General features: G+C 37.2%; 1 protein-coding gene across 1 annotated transcript in view; it reads right to left on the bottom strand.

The window, feature by feature from the left end:
* Positions 1-19869, bottom strand: part of crebrf (creb3 regulatory factor) — a 30729-nt gene that overhangs the window by 8854 nt on the left and 2006 nt on the right. The window contains exons 2-9 of the mRNA XM_007553550.2: positions 13652-13864; positions 11310-11435; positions 6435-6610; positions 3961-5087; positions 3424-3621; positions 1244-1433; positions 1092-1165; positions 825-944 (exon numbers count right to left, since the gene is read on the bottom strand). Coding sequence (XP_007553612.1) covers positions 825-944; positions 1092-1165; positions 1244-1433; positions 3424-3621; positions 3961-5087; positions 6435-6610; positions 11310-11435; positions 13652-13660 — 2020 coding nt within the window. The 5' untranslated portion in view covers positions 13661-13864. The remainder of the gene's footprint in view (positions 1-824; positions 945-1091; positions 1166-1243; positions 1434-3423; positions 3622-3960; positions 5088-6434; positions 6611-11309; positions 11436-13651; positions 13865-19869) is intronic.

A 19869-nucleotide genomic window follows, 5' to 3' on the forward strand; every position in this document is an offset into this window, starting at 1 on the left:
TATTTTTATGTAAAAAAGAATATATAAATGTTATTCTTCTCTCTTTAATGTTCTCTTTTTAATGTTCAATACATGTCTAAATTATGTCATAATTTTCTACTGAATATTATTATGATTTGGTTATGTATTTATTTCAAACAAACATATTCACATTCACAATTCAAATACTATGATATATATTTAGATAGCAAAATATATATAATTGAAAAGGAGGTAGGCAGAAGCATTTACATGTTTGACCCTCTCTCTTTTCTTTTATAAGTCTTAGTTTACATGTTATTATTAATTTAAAAAAACATAATTATTATTGGGATTCTTGGTATATATGTATATTTATTACTTTTTGATCTGTTGTGTGCACCTACGTACATCGTGATGCTGCTTTTACACTTGAATTATTCACTGTGAGACAATAAAGGCCATTTTTATTCCCATTTCTTATAACTCAGAAAAAGATAACATGAGAAAATACAGGCAGCAGTTTGAAATAATGATTTAATCTCTGAAAGAAATAAAAAGCAATCCAAACCAGCATAAAAATAGAAGCCCTTTGTGAAATATAACTACAATTTTAATTTGCACTTTTCTTTTCTATTATTTTTGAAAAAGTCTTTGAAAAACAATTACAAACTTAGTTCTGCAAAACTGATAAACAAATGTTTCTTTAAGGGTACAAAATGGAAGTAAAGGTGGACAAAATGGCCAACTACACACATTTAGAGGTCAGAGAAATCCTGCGATTTCAGATTTCAATCCAAGGGAGTTTAAAATAACATTTTACAGGCACAGTAAAGCTAAACGAGGCCAGAATGTTTAATTCTCACCAAGCGTTTCCTCGATGAGCCGCTCCAGAGTCTCAGTCATGTTGGTTGGGCGCGGAGACGAGTCCTCCACTCGCACCATTATCTCCTCCTTGATGGCGTTGATCACAAACAGAAGCCGATCTGCACGAGTTCAAGCACAGAAGACATAAAAACTATTCATAACTCTCCTCAGACAATATTTTTATTTCTAGATTAAAAGAGATAAATGTAACAAGAGAAATAAAACGACAACAATCAGAACTAAGAAGGAGGAGATGATTAACTTACCATATTCTGTACTGAGTCCCCAAAGCTTCACTTTGTTTGCTTCATATTGAGCTTTCTTTTTTAAACGGCAAGCCCTAAAATCCCAAACAGATGAAAGTTACTTATCCACATCGCAGCTCTGACTCTAATCGTATGCGTGCAGGATGCCGTACCTGGACGCCAGCTTGTTCTTCTCCTTGCGAGAGCGCGGCCGTGCGGTCAGCGGCAGCTCGCTGACAGGAGTGAGGTCGCTGATCACCTTGTTCAGCTTGCGGAGCTCTGTGCCGATCTGCAGCAGCTTGCGAGGATTGGGAGTCAGGTCTTCCACGTCTGTGCGCCGCGATTTCTTTAGCATGTATTTTCCTTTGTGACAGGAAGCAAAACATAAAAAATCGTAACACATTTCAAAGCAGTAAGTATCTATAGACACAAAAGAGAAATTATTACTCAGCATAATGTGTCACTTAGCTATATTTTTTAAGCTATTAATGACTTTTAGAGATGTGCATCACTTGTAAAAATCCTCAAAATAAATTAGAAAGATGTCACAATCTTACACAAAGGATATCAGAAAAAATACAACCTTTATTTGAGTGCATTTATTCATTAGGGAGAAACAGAAAGAACGATAATTTTAATTACTTTTGACACGGTTAAATGTACTGTATTGATTGAGCCAGCTGCAGCAGCAGAAGGATCACGTTACTATGGATGACTGTAAATGTGGCCGTTATGTTTTCTTATTCATGTTGAGCCGCACAATTTATTCATTGATCCCAGAAATTGGAAATTATTGACATATGTGGAGACAAAATACACAACATAAACAAAAATAGAAACAAAATAAAATTTAGATTTCTATACAATAAAACAGAGGCTTTTCAATGTGCATTTTTTTTTAAATGTAAATCTAAATATACATTCCTTTCATAAATAACAAGTTATTATTATTATTCCTATTAAAATAAATACGACTAAAGCATTTTTATTGATACTATACTCTTGTGAGTTAATTAAACTGGCGAGGGACTTTTAATTAGAAATCCATGACTTCATGTTTCCCTGCTGTATAAATGGCGTAACTCAGGCAACTTTTTATATTTATTTATAGTAAATATTTATTTAAGATAAAGAGAGATTAATTAATTTCACGCTTGCATTTCCAGATTTATTTAAAATTTCACATGCATATTTGCATTTCCAAAAAAAGTTAATTTTTTATACTCTTTCACATGTGACTTGTTTCTATTGTATTTGATTCATAATGAACATATTCTCTTTAATAACCCTGCATGACATGCAGTGGATATAATAAATAAACGATATAAACAAAAATGACCTGTGTGTCTCTTTTTAATCACAATTTTCAAATGTAGCAAAACTTTAATGGCTTTTTCCCATTTATACAAATCTAATTTCCATAATTCAGCATCATTTAAAGCCAAAAGGTTTGCATGAATACGGATGAAGGGTAATTTTCTTGTGACAGTTTTTCATTTCCCCTGCTATTTAAAAGGATCCTGATCTGGGCATGCTGTTGTGCAAACCCATCTGAACAACATACGTCATCAGAGCCTCATTTAAAAGTCTTAGACAAACCTCAAGGACACAATATTATGGAACAAAATCCTATAAAAGGCTCAAATAAAGCTGCTGATTTACCACTCTGTCCTAAAAGAAAGGTTAATGTGGTACAGCTGAATATAGAGTGGATCTCAGCGGTGGACACGTTGCTGTTAAAATACCAGGTGTATGTGATGGAGAAGCTCAGAAACCTCTGCCTAGTGCTGCTTGAATTTTATATAGAGACATAAATCTATGTTTTTTCTTCATATGTCTTTGGTAAGTTGTAGGGCTGTGAAGCAGAAACATTTTCTTCTAACAAACTGGATAAAACCTCGCAAAACCCTGAAGGAGAATGTTTCATCTTTGATAAGCAGAAAGATTTTCAGAACCAGCAAGTGGTTTCTGAATTGTAAGACAACATCATAAGACTTGCACAGCGGTAAACCCAGCTGACCAAATGTGCTGGAGCTCCACCTCTGTTGCTAGGTAACGAGACTGGGAGATAAATTTCATGTTTGCATCTATATAAATGGCACAATCATCATAAAATTGATTAAAAAAAATTTAAACTGAAAGGTCTGAACGTGATTTGAGAACTAAATCTGACAGAAAACCAAAGCTGTCACTTGACTATTAGTTTAATGCTCACAATTATTTCTCCTCTTTAACGATAACATTCATATTTCAGGATTAATGCTAATTTAAAAAGGTGGGGAAAGTTTTCGTCAGTTTATCGACACCTTTGGGAGCTGCAGTGTGTAGTTTCTATGCGTGTGTGTGTGAATACCATGGAGAGGCCCGTTCTTCTGGTACATGTTGCTCGGCAGCGTGTGTCTGTCCCACTCAGAGGGCTTCAGCATCCGCTCCTGCTTGGAGGGGGTGAGCTGCTCACTGTACTCCCAGAAGTAGCGGCGCTTCCCTCTTTTCCGGCTGGAGACTCCAGCTGTCAGGCCTTTAATGTCGTCCATCAGCTCCATGTCACAGCCTGATGGGACAAAGAAACGCAAAAATGTTGAAGAAGTTAGACTACACTGCAAAAACACAAAAACTTACCAAGTAATTTTGATCTAGTTTCTGTTGCAAATATCTCAGTTCATTTGAAATAAGACATAACTGACTTACAAGTAACTTTTCAGAAAGATAAAAGCTTGCTTTAAGTCATTAATATTGATGAAAAGCTACTTGTAAGTTAGTTTTGTGTCATTTAAAGTGCACTAAGATATTTGCACTAGAAACTAGATCAAAAATACTTGGTGAGATTTTGTGTTTTTGCAGCAGAAAAATTAAGGAGAAATTAGGTTTTGGAATTCAAGATGGCCTGTACCTGGCTCAGAGAAGGCGTCGCTCATGTCGTCATCCTTGTCTGCTTCGTAGTCTTCATCCTCCTCCTCTTCCTCTTCCTCCTCATTCTCGGAGAGCTCATGCTCACTGCCGAAACCTTCATCATGGTCTTCATCGTCCAAGTCCAACCCGTCGCCCTCGTCCTCCTCTGGCTCCTCGTCGTCTTCCTCCTCGTCGTCTTCCTCCAGCTGCGTCAGAGCTCGGCTGCGGGTCAGGAACAGAGAGTAGTTGTGTTCTTCCTCCTTGCTCTGCTCCGGATCTTCAACCAAAACCCCGCCGCCGCCGCCGCCTGCGCTGCACGCTCCTGCCACGGCGTCGGACGTGCTGCACACGGTCTGCTTCGCCTCTACCAGCTGGGGAACAGCAGCGGACCTGCCGACGGGCCCCTCCCGCCGCGCCGCCCCCTCCGCCTTCAACTCAAAGCCCTCCAGGCTGGCCGAGCCGCTGGGTTGCGGGGTGGCATGGCCCACTGAGATGGCACTTGCTGAAGTGGAGGGCTTCTCGTCTTGAGGCTGGGAGAGAGGCAGCGGCGGATCGGACCTCTCAAAATCCGTCTGGGGCATCGCCTCGCCTTGGGGTCTGGGTCCAGAACTGACGCGAACTTTAGCTTTCCGAACAAAGTCGGCGCTGTGAGACGTCGGAGCGGCCATCTTGGCCCCTCGACCCGGAGGCTTGGGTTGAGCCTGGGCGTGGTCCTGGGCGAGACCGAGCTGGTTCTGGGTTTTAGCCATGGTCTCGGTGCTGGAAGCAACAGGTCGGGTTGCTTTTTGGGAGCTTTCAGGAAAGTCTGCGAAAAGGCTTCTGGAAGGCCGGGATTGGGAAGAGGATGCGGAGCACGGAGACGGCCGCACCGAGCTGACGCCCAGTCCCTGGAGTCTCTTGTTTTGAGAGGGGAGCGGCTGGGATGGGGGCTGGGAGCAAGGAAGCGTCAGGTCGACAGGAGGGTAGAGAGCCTCACAGACGGGCAGAGAGTCCTCGCTGTTGAGCTGAGCCAGCGTCGGGGTCCGACTGATCACCTCCTCATCCTGGTAGGGACTGGAGAAGTCATCCAGTCCAAGAAAGTCCACCTCTTTGGTTCCCCAGATGTCACAGCTGGCCAGCCGTGTGTATCTGTTAGTGACAAAAAACATATAGATGTTTAAACAATGACAGCTCCAGCAAAAAATACCAAAAACAAAACGTCAAAAAAGACTAAAAAAAAATCTTGCCAGAAACTAGACAAAAACTAGACAAAAATACTTGGTAAGATTTTGTGTTTTTGTTGATTAAAAAACAGCTTTAAGGTTTTTTTTTCTTTCATACATATATATCTGCTTTACCCAATTATGACCCATCAAGAGTGCATCAAACACCATGATAACTTGTCTGAATGTTTACCAAGTCTTGTCTGGACAGCCAAAACTGCAGCTGCTCACCTTGTTCTTCTGATCCTGTCTTGGTTTTGGGAATTAGTTTTGCCAGAGTCAGATTTCCGAGAACAGTCGAACGTTTTCATACCACAACATTTCCAAGAAAAGAACAGAACGATCAGATGATTTCTCTGCACTCCTTAGGTGAGTTAGCTAACCCTTCTTGAATGTTTTTCCTCAAAATATTGCGAAAACTGTAGTTGCTTCATTTCACACGATAATTTTTGCAAACTCAGAACACAGCACAGCAGTACTATCAAAAAGCAGCTCAATTTTTTTTATTGTTCACTTGTTACTCAAAGGATTGTAGCACTTTGATTCAGGACAGACAACAGTTTTGTGATTTTGGCTTTGCACTTTACTAAAATAAATTTTGAAAGTTCAGACTTTCAGCTTTAATTCAGTAAGTTGAACAAAATGACTGCATAAAAAGGTGAAGAACTAAAACATTTTTTTTAAACACAATCCCTTCATTTCAGGGGCTAAGAAGTACAACTTTCTTCAAATTTTCATGTGGATACCCTCAAATGAAAGCTGAAAGTCTTGACTTCATGTCATGTTCAAATATATAACTAGAACTTAAAGCAAACAGGTAAAAAAAAAGAAACTACCAGCTGTACCGTCCTGCAAGCAGCATATGTTTTCTGTCCAAACAGCCTAATTTTTATAGCAGCTGTCTCACCACACCTAGCATTCAATAAAAGTAGAGAGACAACCTTTCACATTTATTTTTGGAGTAAAACGTAAATCCAATGGTTGCTTGAACTCCAGATAAGCTAAAACAACAAGATGTTTCGTAACTGGGTGACTTCTGACAGTAGTTTTGTTGCACTGCATTTTGTTTAGGGGCACCAGAGTAAAGGAGGTTGGATACAAATGAAGGCCATGTTTCAGATATTCATTTAGAAAATCATCGCTCTTCCATTATACAGTGAATCACTACAAAAAACCCCTAAAATTAGATCAACGTTGATGCAAAAATGACTAACTGTGAAAATATCCAAGGCATATGAATACTTGCTATGATGCGGTATTAAAATAACGGTACCTGGTGAGGTCTTCCCAGTACGAGTCCCACTGTTCGAACGCTGAGCTGCTGTGGACCGTCTCGCACTCGCCGAGGCCCATCAGCTGATCCACGCCTCCCTCCACCTCTTTGCCTCCGTCTCCGACCCCCACGATGCTGTCCCCGCAGGGACTCTGTTGGTGGCTCATGTCTGTGTCCTGCAGACGAAGGAGAGAGAATCAGAGCGAAGGAGGCAGATGGTGAATTAAATCGAAGGTTCTGTTTCAGATGCTGAGGTCTGCTGCACAGTCAGCGTATCTGTTTACTCCCACAGTAACAGCTATGATTAAAAAACTAAGGCTGAATGAGTTATTGTAGAAACCTTTAACTATTCAGAAGTGCTACTGAACAGCAGCGTACAAAGTTCAGGAGGCTCCATGGCTTTTTAATGCAGCTAATCAAAGGTGATATGAAGGAGAAAAAAAACAACTATCTGTAAACTTTTATCTTTTCCAATTAGAAGACACTTAGTTAAACTTTTAACAGTGTCCAAAAATTTTAAACCTATTATTCAGAGGCCTATCACACAAACAAATCTTGCTGGATGATAAATTGTCCCAGAAGTTATTGCGATGAAGAATAATGTTGTTATTTTGAGACCATTCACAAGTAATATAATAGTCCTTATAATATCAGAAAACATTGTCAAAAATCAATAAACTTTAAATTTGAATGAACATTTACTGCTGTAACTGAAAGTCATTTTAAATATCCAGAATAAATAAACAAAACAACAGAAACAACAAATAAAATCAATTATGAAGTTTCTGTAAACAAAATTGTCATTCAAAAAAAGGGCTAGCTGGGACAAAAGCACCAGACTGAGACTTTTGCCATACAGTTTTTGGAAAAAATGGAAGTCATCATGCTCGGTTTAATTTAGGATGTGATTAATTGATTTATGGCTTATTGCACAGCAGTAATTGTTCAAACAAGCAAAGAACACATAATAAGGTAACCAGAAAACTGATTTTTGAATTACAATCAGCATTTTCCACAAACCAATGCACCTTATGGAAAGAGAGAACTATGCTGACTCTGTGACTGACTTCTTTTTAAAAAGAAAATTGTAGCAATTTTATAACCTGTAACTCAAAACTTTGGCAAACTTCATATGGAAACCCAACTGATTCTTACTGCCAGCTGATTGTCAGAGTTAAACAGTTTTATGGCTGTTTAATTCACCTAATCAGGGTTAAAATGGAGGAAAGAAAAACTAACTTTGCCTGCAGTAAACACAAAAATATGTTGGACTTCAAGTCTCTCCTGAACAAGAAATAAATTACGCCCCAGTCTTCAGTCTACTTTGGTCTATATATGACTCATTGTGCTGTCAAATATAGGCAAAAAAAAAAAATGCAAATAAAAACCATCTAATTTTATTTATGACCATAGAGGTACCAGAATAACTCATACCAGTGTTACTAGTAATATATATTTGTAAGATTCATTCATTGAAAGCAACTAAACCTAAAAACAAAATCAATATTCAAGCCTCTGTAAGACACCAGTTAACACGTTGTGGCAAATCTAATTAAGATACCTGGCAAAGCACAGCAGCCAAATCTGCAGTATTTAAATGGGAGGACAGAGCCTGACAGAGGGGTTTAGTTTAAGAAAACTCCATCATTATTATCAATATTAAAAGATAACAGAGTAATATGTGGGGCAGATGGTACATTTGATGCATCTTATTAGCTCAGATAGAGCGGCCCAAACAACAGATGGTAAAGCCACTGTGATCTAACCATCATTAGATCAGTCTGCGGATTAAACAACCACATTAAAGACACCCAATTGTGAATTTCAATGACAGCATTTTTAGGTGCTCAAAGCTCAAATGAAACAACAGCAGATACATTTTTATACAGAAGATTAAAGACGAAACTGATCCTGTTTGTTACAGGGCAAGAAATCTAATGCTGAGCAGTGAATCACTATTGTTTAGTCTGGAGCAGGAAGTAAATTGAAGGAGACACCTGTGGCTGACAGCTATGAGTAGTGACAGGACAGCTTTCTGTTTAAACCTGCCTGCCATGCCCGATGAATGGGACGGACCTCTGGGTTTAAATTCCTGTGAAACAGAGGGTAGAGAGCTCCAGGTTTCTTCATTTTTAGAGTTTCCTGGCTCCATCTTGAAACGTTCATTTCAATTCTGATTGGTCAGCTTCAATGCCATGTACCATACATCCAAATAATAGCATGAGCTATTTTTACTTTATTTTCATTTTAAATAACAAATCTTAAGCGATAGATATCAAAAATCACATTGTGTGATAAGATGTTTCGTCCAACATCACCAGATGGGAAGCAAGGTTAAGTTTAATTCTGTCTACCCCAAATAATATCATCAGTTTGCATGGATCAACTGTTGAAAGGGAATATCTGTTAACTCTGCTATATCTGATAAAGACAATCTGAGCATTGATAGAAAGTCAAATGCACTGTAATTCATTTAAGTTGTAGGTCACATGTGTCAAACTCAAGGCCCGGGGGCCAAATCCGGCCCGCCTTAGCGTTTTTACGTGGCCGTTTAGACTCCAAATTACATCAATAAGTCCTTCCAGTTTTTCACAAATCTGCAAAATTCACACAAAATCAGCAAATCTCTACATTTTCTCTGATTTTACTGCAAATCTTCTCAAAATTGGTCAAAAACAACGAGTGTAAGTGACTGCTGCCTCAGCCTTACTTGATCTCAAGTCATCATACATGAGTGCAAATATGATAAAAATTCCTCACAAACATTTCTAAATGTCATTTTGACTGCAAATAAAAACACTAAAACAATCACAAAATCCTGGAGGAACAGTTATTTATTGATATTATAACAGTTAATTTGGTTTTATCAATATATTCTGGCACAACCGGCCCTTTAAGAACATTCAGATCTTTGAATGAAAATGAGTTTGACATCCCTGTTGCAGCTGATAAAGACTTTTGAGAGCATTATCAATGTCAAGTGAGCAACTTTAGCACCTTTCTAACATCATTGCTAAAAATGTTATTGTAATTTTAGATTTGTCATGACATACTAAGACAACAGAAATACTAAATAAAAAAAGTAGTGGACAAAAGTTTTTTGGTTTTTTTTTCTTTTAACTTTGTTTTAAGTTTTGTGTTTCAGGTAACATAATATTGTTTTGTATGGATGCCAGCGTAAGCAGCTGTGACTGTCCATGCTGTGCTGACAGAGTGCAGAGTGGAGCTTTTTCACACAGCATAGCTCAGTTAAAGAAGATGCTTACAGCTAAACCTTCAATGCTACGTTGGAGTTTTACCCTCTGCACCTTTTAAATCGGGCAGCTCACCATGGCTGTTTCTGCTTGACTTGCCGACCTAATAGCTAGCTGTAAGCCTAATTTCATTCAACAAAAGTGCAGCTAATAAAGCGTCAACACTTATAGCCACAATTTCAGGGTTTACTGGTTTAAAGTTTAAATGATGGGGATATTCAGCATCGATGAGCAGATATTTAACATGTATCTCTGAAAATAAGGCAAATAAATCTGACTGATAGACTTTTAAAAGAAAAAATGTATTTAAGAAGTAAAACGTTTTATTTACAGTGATGTGCATCCACAAAGTTTAACAGATTTTTGGGGGGGTTTATGAGAACATATGGTGGAACAGCTGTTTCATTTAACAATTCTCATTTCAGTTGTTAAGTGAAATGATATACGATTTCTATTTTTTTTGTTTTTGTTTTACAATTAAAAATCTTAAAACTGTGCTATGCATTTGTATTAGTCAACATTTTGTAGAACCATCTGTCTGTAATTAAAGTTGCAAGTTTTTTTCTACATATTTCATTGCTTTTTAATTGGACTGAAGCAAACCTTGACTAAGTCTTCCTAAAACATTAATATAATTTGATCTAAACCATTCTACTCTTATTCCGCTTACATGTTTAGAGTTTTTTTCCTACTCTAAAAGTTAAATCTCCTTTGTAATCTGTGAGGCCGTCAAAAAACAACTGGATTTATACTGAGATGAAATTACACACTGGCGGACTCTATAATCAGATGATATCTAAAGGTGACAGGTAGAGTAAAAGAGGTGGAATATAATGTTAATGTTCACTGATTTATCTTCTTTAAATTTGAAAACTATGCATCATTTTTCTTCCATCAAAGCCATCTGCTATTTTACACTGGTCTGTCACATAAAATCCCAACATAACACATTGAAATATGTGGTTGAGATGTGAAAAAATAAGCAAAGATTAAATGAATGTTACCAGGAAGAGTGTTTAATCTAACATATAGCTTCATTTAAACAAGGATAAACCATCAGTGAGAGCAAATTACTGAAAATGACAAATCTGTATAATTCCCACAAGCCTGAACCAAAATTGATACAAGTTACATTAGCTAAGCTAATTTTGCTATTTTGGCAGAAAGTACTATAATAAATATGACTGATATTTATCTTAGTGTTACACAGAAGTGGGTAAAGTATTCACATTTTAATTGAGTGATAGTTGTGATGTACTATGCTTGTGTGGTCTTTTTTGTTACCATAGCAACTCCATAGCAACTGCCCACCAAGATCGCTGTCAGTTACAAAGTTCACGGAAATTATTTTTTATCACAGTATTTTGAGATTTGCCATTGTGTTAAAGATCCTCTGTGTAATATTACCTGTTTGAAATAAAGTAAAAAAAAAAAGTTTCTTATATGTGTAGAAGGAAGCTGACACCTCACATCTGGATCTAAATGACTGACTGCTTGGTGGGAGCAACTAACTGATGTTAAAAGAAAATGGATTCATAAAGCCTGAAGCCTGGTGTTGCTTGCGAATTTGATTTTTGTTTGTTTGTTTTGTGCGCATGTGTGTGCGCGTGTGTTCACCCACCAGCTCATACATGAAATCTGGGTCAGAGCTGGTGGCCAGCAGCTCAGTGCTGGTTAGGGCCTGGTCAGCAAACGAGTAGTTCTGAAAGGCGTCCCCAAAGGGAGGCTCCATCCCACTGACGCTGGGCTGTAGCACAACACAGAAAGAAAACACACAGAGTGAGCAAAAACAAACTAAATCTGATCAACTGTTCTGCTTCTTTTCAGTAAAGATAACAGGGTATTAAATTCTAATTCATCCAAAAATCTGAAACATAAATTAGCCAAACAGAAACACTTAATGCTAGTTCTGTCATTATTGCACTACTTTTAACTACTGTTAGCAATTCATCTGTTTTTTGCACAACAAATAGTGATTTTCACAACTTTATGCAACCATCTTATATCTTCAGACACTTTCTGATAATAAACAGGAAACCAAATGTTCAGCTCATGATAATTATCTGAGATAAAGTCTGTCTCTATTACATCATCCGTACCAAAAATGATTGGCTTATAATCCACATGTACAGATTCTTTATTAATAAGAACGTTGGTTCAGTTTTGACAGTTTTCCAAATGTTTTTTTATAATAAGCAAAAATGTGAGGAAGATGAATAATTTAGCAGGCATTTTAATGTTTAGTGTAAGAGTGAATTAAAACACTGCAGTTCTACAGAGTTAAAATTAATGGTGATATGTAATTACATGCATTAATGTATAGTGAAACAGGCAGAAAATCACATTTTTGTAAATTTACAAGCTTTCACAATTCTCAAAGGCTTGAAAATATATGAATTTTGGTTGAAAGCTGAATCAATAAAATGTCAAACAATTTTATTTTGATGATATACAGAAATGTTCACCTTTACTAAGTGAAACTGGATAATTGTGGCTTTGCTTTCATGCTGCAGCTCATTCAACCTCACAGATTCACATGTCACCTCCCCACATCTCAAGAGTAACGCTACATATCTCCTAGCTCATTCGGCGATGCATTCACTTGCACTCAGACATCTGATTTTTGCTCATTCAAAGGTCCTACAGGCAATGCATTTACAATAAATGCAATTAAATATTTTTCAAATGCATTTCCTGTAATAACACAAATTAAAGTTGATGCAGAGATGTCATGTTTGATTTTTTAAGGGTTGTCAAACAATACATTATTTATGAGATGTGACTAAAACGATTATTACCAATAGCAACACACAACTTAACTTTTGTACTTATAAAACGTGTGCAAACATTTGTTTCCAGTTTGTAGATTTTATACACACTTTTCATATCAAATATCGCACAATTTAGCATCAAATTTCAACAGTTCTCAGCCTTGTTTTGTTAGTTTCACAGCTGATATTTATACAATGCTCAGGCAACACAAGGACAGACAGATGGATGGACCGTCACGCCGAAGGATTGGGAGACAGATGGATGAATGGTCAAAGGGTTGGATGGATAGACACATTTTTAGAGCGTGTCAAAGGGAAATATAAATATCTCTCTATATTCTGTTTCTTTTTAACACTTAAAACAAACTACACTTTTCAAAACTTCTTCAGATTGTGCAAGAACCCTGAAAAACTAAGTGCTTTGGTTATTGGTGACCAAGAAAAAAAGAGTTGCATACATCTCTGGCTTTATGAGTCTGTCAATAATGGTAACACAGCTTTCAAATAAAACTCCTGCAAAGAGAGTTAGAGTGAATGAGGAAATAAAGTGTTTGAATTCTGAGCACAGACTTCACACAGCATGGAAACAGCTCCAGGCAAAATACAAGACGTTTGGTTAGCAAAATGAGAAAACAATTCGATTACAGCCTTCTACATTTTACAAATGTTCTCCACACAGATTCAATGTTTGAGAAAAGCAGGATGGTCTGTAAATGCATGCAGACATGTTAGGTAATGAATAATCAATACTGTAGTTTCTAGACTGAAGAATAATACAATAAAGAGCGCTGGGAGTATTTATTGACAAAGCTGCTCCCCTTTTTAGCTTTTTTGTTACTAGCACCAAAAGTAATTCAATAGACGTGTTATTTTTCACATGTTGTAATAAACAAAAGAAAAAGCTGATTTTCTCTTTCCCTGGTGGCTCATCTACATCAGCAGCCAGGCTGATGCAGCCTCTGCAGACGTCAGACTGATCCAGGGTCAGTCAGTCACCTCTGAATCATGACTCATATCTCTGATCCTCTCAGACTTCAAGCACTTTTGTTTACAAGTTATCCATTTTTGCATGCAATACACATCCAATAGCTACGTTTGAAGATCCTTAGAAACATTTTCTGGACATTTTGCACAACTCTGTGTATTTATCAACATATCTAATCGGGAATGTTTTTTCTGTTGCTCGTCTTACCTGAGGCATTGCCAGGCACAGCTTAGAGCTCCAGCGGCGGGAACCTCTGGGTCTCCTGTCCAGTCCCACTGGTCTGAGTCGGTCAGCACAATAAAACACTGCTGAGGGGAGATGATCAGAGTCCAGGGGGAACGCAGCCTGCAAGGCTGGGAAGAAAGGGGAGACAGCGTCTTGTCTGTCGTGCTCTGGTGTATTTCTCTGTATGCTTCAGGTCTGCAGAAAAACAAAGAGAAAAGATCTTGATATGATGAAGGAAAGTGTCAAAAACAACAACAAAACTATTTAAATTAAGCTTCAGGATGTAGGTATAATAATGCTAGGTTTGCTTCTTTTTGTCCCACAAATTATTTGTTTCTTTATTGCAAGTTATGCAGTGCAACATTTACCAATATTATCCCGTATTACATGTTTTCCTAATAAAAAGAAATTAAATATTGTTAACAGAGAGCGTATTGTAGGCAAGAGAAACTCTAGGAGCTTTAAAATTGTGGGGAATGTTTAGTTTTTACTTGCACAACACATCTAAATTCATCTTTGGTTGAATTTTTTGGAGATAAACTGGTAGCAAATAATGTCTAAATCTATCTAACAAATTTCTAGCTCTTACAAGAGACCAGATGATTTTTTAAAAAGTTTATTTTGAAATAGATTTTGTTTTTATCAGATCATGGTTGGGAATAAATGCTTTGATGCCGAAATGGGGATAACTTTGTGATTTATCAATCAGTAAAGTTTATTTGTACAGCACATTTCAGCAACAACACGGTTCAAGATGCATCATAAAAACACAAAGGTACAAAATCATCAACAATTGAAACATTACCTTTATTCCATCAAGTTTAGATATCAAACAACTACCGTGATCTAAGAAACTGCTGTAGACTTTGTTTCTAATGAATATTATAATCCTGAGAAAAATACCAGAGAGTTTCAAAGGGAAAATGGGACTAAGTAAATCAGCAACCTGATTGGTGCTTCTCTATACTACATATTTCCATTCCTGGGCTTTATTTCAAACATTAGACATTATTACTCATGTTGTTTCCTGAGTGATAATGTTTTGTGGTGATTGTTAAACTTATCATATTTAAATCACTGGCTTGAAAATGTTGATAAAAGTTTCCCTTTTGTTAACCTCTAACCCTAAAACACTATTGTTTTACTTCCAAATTGCTTTACAGCCCATAGAGAAAGCACAATTTGCTCTCAGTGAACCCAAACACCACAAAGTTATCACATTAGCACCTTGCTTCTTTTCCTCTACTTGTTTGTTCACAGCTGAAACACGTGGCTCTTATTTATCTCAGCTGCTTTTGCATAACAAATAAAAAGATCTCCATAGGGACATGACCCCAAGCAGCAATCACATGATGCAAAAAAAAAAAAGAAAAATCACTCACCAATCCTACTCCTCTAAGAGGCCACTGAACAACACCACTTCCTCTTGCTCAGCGTTGGCTGACAAAAATAAACTTCTCACCCCTGACAGTTTCATCTCCCCATGTACAGGCTTTGCATAGAGACAGGAAGTGGCAGAAAACACTGCCGTGCAAACTATTGGTTCGACTGCAGTTGTATAAGCAACACCTTATCAAACACAGAAACCGCTGCGAGCTCGCAGTCTCTGCATGTGCACACCTATCTGCTTCATCACCCAGAACAGGTCTGGAACCAGATAAACATCCAAAATAACAAATTGGAACTATCGTCGGATCTTGGTGTGCAAGGTGTTCCGGTGCGTCTGGTTTCATTTGTGGCAGCTCCAGAATGAGGAAACGCACGACTTAAACACAACAAAGCAGCTGCATCAATCCCAATGCTACTTAGCCAAAGAGCAAAACGGAAAACCACAGCAAGAGAAATCTTCAAAGCAAAATGAGAACAAGCTCGAGTGATGATGCAGAGATCATTTTTCCAAAGAGAGATCCGAGTATAATAAAATATCACAGGCTCGTACAGGCCATGATGAAGAGCTGAAACTTTGTGATAAAAGCCATTAAGGTGCATTTAATTAAACAGTCTTTACTTCAAGCTATTTTACAGGCTTACTGAGATAATTAACTTTAAGTGCATTGCTTAAAAGCAGCTGCTCAAATTATTCATTAAAACAAATGTCAATTTCTGTTACTTTCAAGATTCTGTTATTTGTTGCCTTTGTGATGAACTTTAGCCTGACTAATCACAAATCTTTAGAGTAGAAAAACGCAACTTCCTGTTTGCGAGACGAACATGTTGATGTCTGCAATAAACTGAAAGTACAAAAATGTCCTTTGCTGAGCGTTAATTTGCAAAGCGGTATGAAAAAATAAAGCAAAGAGTTTCGATCTTGTGTTTTAAAGCTGAATTATCTTGGTTATGTGAAAGAAATGAGCAGAATCAGAAGGTCTTGGTTCATTTTTTCATAGTAAACAGATGCTGTGAAGCATACTTGTCAAACAATATAGTAGTTCTTGGGCAATAAGGAAGTATTTTCCTTACTGAACTAAGGAAAACAAAGGAATGCATTGGTGAAAAAAAATAACCAAAAACTAACTTTTTCCAAAAATCACATCTCCAATTCTAATAACCAATAAAATCGATTTATCGCCCAGGCCTGATAATCTCACTACATGACTGGATTGTGCTCATATAAACTAAACTGGGTAAAGTTAAATATAATATAAACCTGCTTGTCCGTTAAAGTGACGTATCTTGAAAAAGTAGCTTATTAACCACCAAACTTTTTTCCGGGGATGTTTCACATTGCAAACACTGAATGTATCTTACTGGGACAAACCAATACAAAGTAGGGCAGAATTAGGAGGTACACTGAAAATGAAACACGGTTTTTAAATTTTCTACAAAGAAAAACTTGAAAAGTCATAAATGTCTCAACTCTAAATTCAAGGAAATTATTTAAATAAAAGTACATTCATGGCTCCATCAAAGGAGATAAAATGGATGTCACACTTGTTCTATGTAGCCAAACTATTTTGCTGTTGCGGCAAGAACATAAAAATGATGTGAAAATGTGAAAGATTCGGGGTGTTAAAACATTTTTTTTTACCAAGCCGCAGATAATAAAACCTGGATTGAATCTTAAAGAGTTAGCTCCAAACAGGTAGCAGACAATGAAAAGCTCCAACTGCGAGCCTGCTGTGCTCATCTCATATCTCCCACCATCATGAAAACAGGTGATATTCTTTGCCCCACAACACTGGATGTGACCCAAGTAGGCCAATCAGCAGAACCTCCTCTGGAATGAGTTACCCACTGATACCAGCGAGGCGCTAATTACTGCAGAAATAACAAGCCGGAGATGCCAGCCTGTTTATGAAAAGGGACATGTGAGAGCACACATCACAAAAGGTTGTTAATCCTCAAGCCCTGCATGCATCCGGACAGCGTGGCAACAGACTGAAATAGATGCTAAATAACAGTCGATTGTCCCTAAAGGTTGGGGATTTCATGGCTTCTTTAGATGACTAACAGAACGAGCAGACAGGTGGTAATAGGGCTGAGTACCACTTATTCTTTCCCAATCGCTCACTTCAGACAGAGTTATGGGCATGCAGTATAGCCATTCACATTAGCAATATATACAAGTAAAACTAACGTGTGTGTGTGTCAGGGGTTCAGATGTTATTTAAGATGGAAGCAGCTGTATGTCTTCTCTACATGCTGCTGCAGCGTTTATTTGCAAAACAGGAACAGTGTGTCGTTATCAGTTGAGAAAAACAGTCTTTCACTTCACCCAAGGACACGATCGCCATTCTCACAGTTACATGCGTGTCCTTTTTTCTCACGTAAGAGTTTCCTCAGAATGGATGTATTCTTCCATATTGCTTTACTTCACAATGCTCATCCAGACCTGGAAAACGCATAAATGAAAAGCCAGGCTTCTGCAGATGGCATGGGAAACGTGTAGCTGAAATTAGTGATGCATGTAGTCAAAGTTTAAGCTGAAACACCGTCTAATTTGGTGCAAATACAATAAAATGTATCAAGATATTGAACTATTTTTGCAAATAAGACTAATGGATGTCTGGAGAGCAACTTTACTTTTTACTTAATGGCGTCACAGGCTAATTAGAACCGTGAGAAATGCATTTCCTTGTAATGATGCACCTGTCAAATGCCTGCTGACTGAAATCAACCCTCAAATTTCATTAGTAAATCTGAGGTTTCACTTTACCTCAAACACTGTACATTGGCAAGAAGTTGGTAATTATGTCCAGTTGTTATTTACAATTGTCATTATTACTGTTATTATTATCTTGTCTTGTTATGAGTTAGTTTGTAACCATTTTGTTTATGTAATATAACTTATTTGTTGGCTCTTTAGCCCAGTACATTGAACAGGCACACGAATATCATAACTTGGTTTTAAGTACCAATTTTTGATAATTAAGTCAGTAAGTAATCTTTCATTAAATTGAGATAAGAGGTAGGGTTAAATAAGTGTTCACTTCTTCCGACTCTTCTTCAAACAGAAAGGCTGTGGTAAACAAATTATTTTTGTTCTTATATGTTTTCTCTGTCCTGCTGACTGCGTATTTTCTTGTTTGTAAAAACCTGTTTGAAATACAAAAATCAAAAATTAAAACTTAAAACTCACTTTTTCAACCAGTAAAAGCGTAAATGTAGAGTCAGTTTTCTGGTGGACTTGGTCTCAACTTCAGTGCAAACACATGAGGTTTAGGGAGCAAGAGCTTTAATGACTCTATCAATTCTTTAATTTTCTGTTGTATTTTAAATTATTAACTTAATTAAGGAACCTGCAGCACACTTTATGATCTGTGAGTGTGTGTGACGTATAACAGCAGACTTAAAACTATCTTTGAAATAGTTTTAGATGTTATTTTCTCCAGGAAGAGAATTGGACCAACCTGATCGGTGCAGATCTGACATTATGACTTGTACTGAGCTGATATGAGATTCAAAGGACATGATGACTTTGACTAAACATACAAAGTTTTAGTGTACTAAAACAAATAATACAAAAGTATAACATAATCTCATTCCCTTAAATTAAAAGAAAAAAGCAATGACTATTCTACAAAACAATACACTGATGATTGTTTTTGTTAATATTACTTTTACAAAACCTCATGGCTTATAGTTAAAAGTTTCCTTCAGCACTTGAAGCACAAGAGACAGAGGGCAATTATAAAGGACAGTTACTGCTAATCGAATGTATGAATCTAGTCGACAGAAGCTCAATAACAAAACTATGAACCAAGACAGGAAAACCTCAAAAACTTAGAGCGACAGACACTTCAAGGTCACAGCCTCATTGGGTGGAAGTGTGTTTATTTAATAGGATGAAAGATTGAGCAAACGAGTCTTACTTAGTTTCAAAGGATCTTTTAATTGTGTTAGAAATAGGCACACCTAATTCCAGTTAATTGAGGCACAACAGTGTAATAATCTCTGGAAGCAGGCCACTTGAGCTTTTCCTGCTGACACAGGTTTGCTCAGTTTAACTCATTGATTTAAATGCTACAGAAACAGAGCCGCTTGTAAGCTGCAAAGCCTCAAAATTAAACCAGTAAGGTTTGGTTAAAAAATAAGAATGAAACAGCTAACTACTAATACAAGTCAAATATAAAACATGAAAAAGGTTTATTTTAATTTCAGAGAGAAGCAAACATTCAACTTGACCTGTGTTTAAACCAGGAATGCACAACATACCAGGATTTCCATCAGTATCGGCTGATTTTTTATTTTTTAGCGTATTTTTAACGTATCGGTCCAATACGTAAAACTGTGACGACATTGACAACCGATATTTATTGGATGTTGCTCATGTGACAGTGATGCAGCAAAGGATTGTGGGGTATTTAACTTGAGCAAAGGAGCAATGTCAGCAATGTGGACGTTTTTGACAGTGTTAAAATGGTAAGGAAATATTGGATGTCAAGATCTGCCAAAATTTTTATGAGTGCAGTTTGAACCTTCATGACATAAAAAAAAAAAGTGGTTTTGAATTATAAAAGTGCCAGTAAAATAAGGCAGGGATCAACTCTGATCTGCGATCAACAAGCCAGATTCTGGAAAACCTGATTTTTTCCCCTCCCCTTTTCAAGCATGTTTGACAAACCCATTATGCATATAAAGAAATCATCTTACCCGTGATTTCACATAATCTCTCCTTCCAGCTGTACGCCGCTCCACCCATTATTCATATGAAGGTAATGCTTTAGTAAAATATCAGCTGCTAGCTATTCCAAAATAGA

The sequence above is a fragment of the Poecilia formosa genome, unplaced genomic scaffold (genome assembly GCF_000485575.1).
Source record: "Poecilia formosa unplaced genomic scaffold, Poecilia_formosa-5.1.2 Scaffold3, whole genome shotgun sequence".
NCBI classification, from domain to species: Eukaryota; Metazoa; Chordata; class Actinopteri; order Cyprinodontiformes; family Poeciliidae; genus Poecilia; species Poecilia formosa.